General features: G+C 45.7%; 1 protein-coding gene across 1 annotated transcript; it reads right to left on the bottom strand.

Moving 5' to 3' along the window:
- Positions 1–1401: 1401 nt before the first annotated feature.
- Positions 1402–5832, bottom strand: LOC141026520 (uncharacterized). Its single transcript, XM_073503213.1, has 5 exons — positions 2434–5832; positions 2186–2296; positions 2036–2102; positions 1820–1921; positions 1402–1718 (listed from the first exon to the last, which is right to left on the bottom strand). Exon 1 carries the CDS (start codon positions 4814–4816, stop codon positions 2648–2650), a length of 2169 nt encoding a protein of 722 aa, XP_073359314.1. The 5' UTR covers positions 4817–5832; the 3' UTR covers positions 1402–1718; positions 1820–1921; positions 2036–2102; positions 2186–2296; positions 2434–2647.
- Positions 5833–8567: the final 2735 nt, after the last annotated feature.

Below are 8567 nucleotides of genomic sequence, written 5' to 3'. Positions count from 1 at the left end.
GTTTTTCAAAAATGTACTTTTTACGCGTTTTGTAATGTTCAAAAATTCTAAAAAAAAAATTAGGCATACATGTTGGCAAAGGTATGTCCACGGCACAAAAGTTTTGTGTAAAAAAGTATTTTTGTTTTGTCTCAGTAAAAAAGATAAATTTTACTGCTTCTAAATAGCGTTTCACGACACAAAATTTTGTCTTTTTTGCACAGGCTACAAAAAAAGTTGTTTTTCTGTGAAATTTTCTGCACACACATAGAATATGGAGATGTCAGCGCGCACATTTTTTCAGAATTTTTTGACAGTGCAAAATGTGTTTTCCAAAATGGGTTCATATGTACCCGGGTTCATCCATGCACTTCTCTGCCCGAAACCAACGGGTTTGCACGCCTCAAGCAGACCCCTGTTGTGGCACAGGCTACCGCCACTAGATAATTTATGTGGATATGCTTTTAGATAATGTATGACCTTGATGTCAGCTTGTGCTCCTGATTCATCTCTTCTATGCCTAGCGTAAATTTTGCTCGTTTTGGATGCATCATGGTGTATTGGTATTTATACGATCATGCTGATTATGTGATTATCTTGATGGTACGAGTTTGACTACGAGTGGCTGCTTGCTAGCAGTGGCATTTCAACGCATCCGAGGAATCTTATTCTCATCAATCAAGGCAACTGGACATTTAAATATTTTGCCAGACCAATGATATCTGATCACTTACATACACGGAGTTAGCATCTAAGATTATCGCATGGATTTAATTTTCATTCAACTTTTGCAAGATACACTTGCTGAAATCTTTACTACGTAAACTCACAATTTTGTCTCAACCCATATTCCATCAAACCGGATAAAATGGGGAATACAATTACTGGAACACATGGATGGCTTGAATAAGTTTATCCAATGAATTTGTTATTTAAGAATGTACTACTATGTACTAGCACACATCTTAAACCGCACGGCATACGGATCAGCAACCTAAAAATAGAAAAAGATTGGAAAAGGGGCTTTTATCCCGGTTCATAAGGGCCTTTAGTCCCGGTTCTGGAACCGGGACTAAAGGGTCGTTACTAATGCCCTAGCCCTTTAGTCCCGGTTCTTACACGAACCGGGACTAAAGGCCGTCCACGTGGCCGGTGCGGGGAGCCCAGGCAGGAGGGCCTTTGGTCCCGGTTGGTGCCACCAACCGGGACCAATAGGCATCCACGCGTCAGCACCTGGCAGGAGCTGAGGTTTTTGTTTTTGTTTTTGAAAGGGGGTGGTTTAGGGGTTTTGGGGGTTAATTTAGGTGTTTCATATATTGTGTTAGCTAGCTAATTAATAGAGAGAAGTGTCCTCTTTTATCTCCGTGCTTTGTCGACGCTACGTACTATATACGTATGGAGAGGAGTAGACACGCTAGCTAGTAATCAAATGAAGGAAACAGAAGATCGTCATGAACATATATATATATGCATACAGAGAGAAGTGATATCGGCCACCTCTCCTTCTCCGAGATATTGGTCGAACAACAAGTTCTCGTATATCTATCCGACACTACCGGCTACATATATACAATAATTATCTCTTACAATATAATCTCCTAATTATATTGTAGGAACACAGGGTCCACATAGTATTCTCCGTTTTCAGCGATCACGTGGTCAAGGAAGAATGCCGCCAATTCCTCTTGAATTCCTCGCATACGATCTGGTGCTAGGAGTTCATCCCGCTTCCGAAAAATCTAATTTGAAGAAGGGGGTCAATACATATATATATGAATAAATGAAACTCAACACAAATGATGGTAATAAAATAAAATTGTGAATATTATTGCTTACGCACTTCATATTGTTCTTCAGTGTAGCCCCGCTCACAGGTATGGTAGCGGATGGACTCGCAAATGTAGTATCCACAGTAATTATTCCCGGGTTGCTGCCACAACCACTTTACAAGAAATAGAGGTCAATCAAACTGATAAGCAAGCATGCTAAATGGTATTGATCAAACTAGCGCTTGAATCACTAGGAGATGCGCGGAACATGCTACTATAGTACTTACTTTTGGGTGTCTAAATTGCAGCTGGTTCGGCAGTCCCGGTGCTTTTGAGGTGAATTTTCTCCAAACCCTGCCAGACAAAGAAAACAATTACTTGATATCAGGAAATGAACAAAGTTGCTGATATGGTAGATAATGATCGATTTAACTTACTTCTGGAGCATTTGAGTCATGTTCGCATAGTCCTGGGGATCTTTTCGTCTCGAGTCTAAGACGGTTACTACTCCCCGCTCAAGCTTAATCTCTAGGAGAATATAGTGGAAGCTGCGCATGCATGCATAAGTGATCAATTACATTACCATAACCTGGACTAATAAAGGGAAACCGAATATGCAGAAGACAGTAACATTCACTTGAAGTTGTAAGGAAAAGAGTATTATATCTTTGTTTTGATTTATTACCAACGATTGTAGCAAGTTGGCCTCGGCTTCTTTGGCATGAAATTTAACCTGATAATCATCTATGAGATTTGTGTTAATGAACCCAATATCACCGATTTGTCTTTTCTTCAATTCGACGATCTTCAATCTGCATAATATAGTGAGGATAAGTATAAATACATGCAATGAAAGAGCTGACCTATATAGAGAGACTTAATGATAGAAGTAGTACTATTTACAGACAGTAGCAAGTGATCGTTGTTTTATCGAGGGACATTAGATTGTAAAACTGGAAGAAATCCTCAAATGGAACATTCAGCAGTTCAATTCCAACGAGGTCATGCTCCGGTTTAACTCTCAGCGTTAAAGTACTCATCCCATCAGACTCTCTGCAGGTTTTCATGTACCAATCATGTAGTCTTCGCATCATCGTGCTTAGAGATTTGACATCTTTGACGAGAGGCTTCCCGTAATGGTATTTGTGTTCGTCCACCTCCATGATTTCATAATGTACATCGTCGGGCAGGTAATCTCCAAGATCGGTATAACCGGGCACCATACCCGGATCATTAGCGACGATGTCTTTTGACACCTTGAGCGGGGGGCACGATTGGTTCTCTTGTTCGCCGAGCTGGGCAATTTTTTTCCCAGCTCGTCGTTCTTTCATCCTTTTATCACTGACAGTACTTCCCGACCGCTCCGCTTCGGCATATGCCGTTGCAAGAACGCGCTCATAGTTGCCTTTTGGCGGAGACTTTGGTGGTTTTGTCAGGGCAGCCAGAGTGCGCTTTGCTTTCACCGGAGGTGGATGTTTCTTTGCTTTGACCCCTTCAAAGAAGTTCTTCACTTCGGCTCGCACGATCTTCGCGTTCTCCTCCTCGGTCCTCTCATATGGTAACTTCTCTGGAGTCTTCAGAGAAGGACCGAATCTGTATTGCCTCCCGCCTCTGGCAGCTGTACTGCTAGACGCCGGCAGAGCAGACGGAGCGGCTGCGGCTGTCTTCTTTCCTTGCTTACGAGGCGGAGGAGAAGGACTACGACGCGCCGGAGCAGCCGCAGCAGCGGCGGGTCTCTTCCGCCCTTGCTGACGAGGCGGAGAAGGAGGAGGCTGGCTGCTCTGGCGCGCCGGCGCTGGCGGAGAAGGAGGCGGAGTGCCGCCACGCGCCGGAGAAGGAGGCTGAGTGCCCTGATCACTCGCCGGAGGAGGAGGCGGAGGAGGAGGCGGAGTGCCCTTACTCGCCGGAGCCGTCCAGTTCGGAAGCTTGATGAGCTCCTTCCGCCATAGGCATGTAGTCTTTAGAGCTAAACCCAGCCGAGTCTCCCCTTCACCGGTAGGGTGGTCAAGCTGGAGGTCCTCAAATCCCTCCGTTATTTCATCCACCATCACCCTAGCATATCTATCTGGAATCTGCCGGCAGTGGTAGGTTGCGCCGGGTTCAGTAGGTAAAACAGAGCCAACAGCCGCCTTGACTTTCAAGTTCTGCCATTCCGCCATAAGGTGGCAATGTTGAGACTCCATGATAGCACCCACGGGGTAGCTAGGAGTAGCCGCATGCTCCAGCTGAGGCAGCTCGGTGGAAGCCACGCTGCTTCTACGCTGAGATGGCGGTGTAGCTTCGGGGGCAGTTTCGGCATCTCTATTGCTGTCTCGTTCCTCTAGCACTTGAACCCTTTCGTGCAGACGCTGAATTTGGATCTGCTCCACTTTTTTCCTCCTCTCCTGGGTTTTGTAACCGCCCGCTTCCGGAAAACCAGCCTTCCACGGAACGGAGCCTGGCGTGCCTCGTGTCCGTCCAGGGTGCTCAGGATTCCCGAGGGCCATTGTGAGCTCGTCGTTCTCTCTGTCTGGAACGAACGTCCCTTGCTGCGCTGCATCAATATAGTGCTGAATCTTCTTGACGGGTATTGCAAGTTGCTCGTCCGTCCAACGACACCTCCCTGATACAGGGTCCAAGGTTCCGCCAGCCCCGAAGAACCAAGTCCGGCAACGGTCTAGCCAGTTCATTGTCTGTGGTTCGATCCCTTTATCAAGCAGATCCCTCTCAGACTTGGCCCACTTAGGCCGGGCTTTGAGGTAGCCACCTGACCCCGTGCGATGGTGAAGCTTCTTCTTCGCAGCATTCATCTTGTTTGTCGCTGACATCTTCTTACTCTTTTCCGATGTCTTGTGGGCCACAAATGCGGGCCAGTGATCTCTGATCTTCTCATACCGGCCGATGAATTCAGGTGTCTCTTCTTTGTCGACAAACGTTTTCAGCTCATTCTTCCACCTCCTGAATAGGTCTGCCATCTTCTTAAGAGCATGAGACTTGATTAATTGGTCTTTAACTGGCTTCTCCGGATCCTCCTCTGGCGGTAGGGTGAAATTTGCCTTCAGCTCAGTCCAAAGATCATCTTTCTGCATATCATTGACATAAGACACCTCAGGGTCTTCCTTCTTAGGCTTATACCATTGGTGGATGCTGATCGGGATCTTGTCCCTAACTAGAACCCCGCACTGAGCAGCAAAAGCATCCTTTGTCCGGAGGGGTTCAATCGGTTGGCCGTGGCGCGCGATTGCTGTGATCTCAAACCTTTCATCCGAGCACAACTTTCTCTTCGGGCCTCGTCTCTTTACCGCAGTTGTGCTCGATCCGGAGGGCTAAAAAAAGAAGAAAGACGAGTGTTAATTAATATGTGTACATACCAAAACAATGAATGCATCAATTAGCTAGTCAGCACAGGCTTAACTAATATATTTACCTGGCCGGACTCTGTTCGGTCACCGGAGCCGTCACCACGGGCTCCTTCTTGCACCAGCATTGGGTCACCGGAGCCATCATAATCATGTCTTTCCTCCTCCACTCTTCGATCACCGCAGCCTGCTTCTTCACCCTGTTCTTCCAGACCATCATTGTCGTTAAGATACGACAAGATATCACCTCTGGCTAAGATTATGTCCCCCAACACCTCTTCTGCTTGCTCATCTCGTCCGTGCTCCATTGTTTCTGCAAATATTACAACATGGCAATTATTACACAAACATGACAGCAGGTGGATATATTAGTGCAAACGTAGACCTAGCTTATTCCGGGTTTGGGGTGGCCTAGGCAACGCTTCAAGGGTAGGGGCGCGGCGGGAGGGGGTAGGAGACCGACATCGTTTTTTTCTAGGGTTTGGGTGTCCTCGAGAGTTTTGGTCGAGCGAGAGGGTCGGGGGGTGCTCCCGTGGTATAAGTTATCACGGTCGAGAGGGGGTATACATATCGACCGTCCATCATGTCGAAGTTATCTGGGAGGGAGTTATATATATCGACAACGACGACATACATACACGGGAAAATAATGTTATCGGGGAGGGGGTATATATCGACCCCCCCCCACACGTGTTGAAGTTATCGGGAGGGGGTTTTATATCGACAACGACGACATACATACACGGGAAAATAATGTTATCGAGGAGGGGGTATATCGACCCCCCCCTCGTGTTGAAGTTATCCCTCCTCGTGTTGAAGTTATCGGGATGGGGTAATATCGACAACGACAACATACATACACGGGAAAATAATGTTATCGGGGAGGGGGTATATCGACCCCCCCCCCCCACGTGTTGAAGTTATCAGGAGGGGGTTATATCGACAACGACGACATATATACACGGGAAAATAATGTTATCGGGGAGGGGTATATCGACCCCCCCTCGTGTTGAAGTTATCCCCCCTCGTGTTAAAGTTATCGGGAGGGGGTAATATTGACAACGACAACATACATACACGGGAAAATAATGTTATCGGGGAGGGGGTATATCGACCCCCCCCCCCACGTGTTGAAGTTATCAGGAGGGGGTTATATCGACAACGACGACATATATACACGGGAAAATAATGTTATCGGGGAGGGGGTATCTCGACCCCCCCCCCCCCGTGTTGAAGTTATCGGGAGGGGTATATATCGACGACGACAGACCCGATAAAACATAAGAAAACGAAGAAGAAATAAAAAGAGGAGAGAAGAAGAAAGGAATAGAGGAGAGGATTGAAGAAAAAAAAGAAGAAAAAAAGAAGAAAAAAAAGAGGAGAAGAAGAAAGGAATAGAGGAGAAGAAGAACCTCTATTCCTTTCTTCTTCTCCTCTTCTTTTTCTTCTTTTTTCCTCTTCTTATTTATATCTCCTCTTCTTCCTCTCCTCTTCTTCTTTCTTTCCTCTTCTTATTTTCTTCTTTCCTATCCTTCTTTTTCTTCTTCTTCCCTTCCTAGCTAGATATATAAAACTTTTCTAAAATTGTAACTTTTGCATATATAAAACTTTTCCATGTGGATCATCATTTCTCATATATATCGAATATATATCCATTGTCATATATAAAAACTTTCTATATATGAACAAAAAACTTTCTATTAACAAAAAAACATTTTTGACATATATATTCATACATTTTGAACATCTACATACATACAATTTTTTTGTTCACATATACATTATAGCCACATACACATATACATCACATATGAACAAAAAAATTAAACTAATAAAAATAAAAAACAGAGCTGGGGCGGCGGCTCTCACAGCGGGGGCGGCTAGGACGATGGCGACGGCGGGGGCGGGGGCGGCGAGGGCGCCGGCGAGCACGCGCGGGCCGGGCAGGGGGGCTCGGGGCGCCGAGGCGGCGCGCGCGAGCAGGGGAGCACGAGGCGGGGCGGCGCGTGGGGGCAGGGCGACGACGACGAGCACCGGGCGGCGACCTGTCGAGGCAAGGGCGCGGGGCGACGGCGATGAGGAGCGGGCGGCGACGGCGAGCACGGGCAGCCTGGCGGCGTCGGGGGCAACTGGCGAGGTATGTCGAAAATTTCCTAAGTGTGGACTTATATAGCAAATCCTTTAGTCCTGGTTCGTGGCACCAACCGGGACTAAAGGTAGGCATTAGTCCCGGTTGGTGCCACCAACCGGGACCAAAGGCCTCTTTTCAGCAGCCCAAAGGGCGGGAAGCGGCGGCCTTTGGTCCCGATTGGTGGCATCAACCGGGACTAAAGGGGGGGGGGCATTGGTCCCGGTTGGTGCCACCAACCGGGACCAAAGGCCTCTTGCTGCCCGCGTCGCAGCCAAAAGTTTAGTCCCACCTCGCTAGTTGAGAGGGGCTCGGAGTGGTTTATAAGCCCCGCTGCAGCTGCCCTCTCGAGCTCCTCTCAAATGCAGGCTTACGGGCCTAATCTCACACTATGATGTCTGTTGGCCTATTGGGCCTTCTGCGGGCCTGAATCATGGCCCAGGTTGGGTTTCTAGTCGTATTCAGGCCGTGGTGGCCCAATAGGTGGCAGTTTTTTAAATTTTTTGCATTATTTATTTTCTTTTGTTTTTTTCTTTATTTTTTAATTCTTTTTGCTTTTAGGTCAGCAAAATTATAAACTGTCTGTTAGTGCCATTAGTTTTAGAAAACATATAAACTTTCTATTAGTGCCATTAGTTCTTTATGAAAATTCTTTTTGCTGTATTTAGTTTTTTTATTTTCTTTTTTGCTATATTTATTTTGTTTTATTTCTACTTACAACAAAAAACTTATTTATTTTATTTTATTTTGTTTCTAATTACTTATTTATTTTACTTTCTATTAGTGCCATTAGTTCTTTATGAAAATTCTTTTTGCTGTATTTAGTTTTTTTATTTTCTTTTTTGCTATATTTATTTTGTTTTATTTCTACTTACAACAAAAAACTTATTTATTTTATTTTATTTTGTTTCTAATTACTTATTTATTTTACTTTATGATAATTCTTTCTGCTATTAAAGTTTCTATAAAAAAAGTTCTTTATGAAAATTCTTTTTGCTTTTAATGATTAAAAATAAAAAAGAGGCGCAATGCGCGTTGATTTGCTTCAAGCCTTTCGGAATAGTGTAGACTGCACTGCACATAGCTCGATGCAGTCTACCTTATTCCTCAAGGCTTGAAGCTAAGCAACGTGAGCATTGCGCCTCTTCTTCATCGTCTCTGCACTCAGGGCTTATAAACCGCTCCTAGTGCCTCTCAGCTAGCGAGGTGGGACTAAAAAACTGCTTAGCTAGTAAGAAACTCTAGTACCGGTTCGTGCCACGAACAGGTACTAAAGGTGCTCGTGGGGCCACAGCCTCATTAGTACCGGTTCGTGGCACCAACAGGGACCAAAGGGTGGAATTGGTCCCGGTT

The sequence above is a fragment of the Aegilops tauschii genome, chromosome 7, assembly GCF_002575655.3.
Source record: "Aegilops tauschii subsp. strangulata cultivar AL8/78 chromosome 7, Aet v6.0, whole genome shotgun sequence".
Lineage (NCBI taxonomy): Eukaryota > Viridiplantae > Streptophyta > Magnoliopsida > Poales > Poaceae > Aegilops > Aegilops tauschii.
This window is presented reverse-complemented; position numbering and strand designations above follow the sequence as displayed.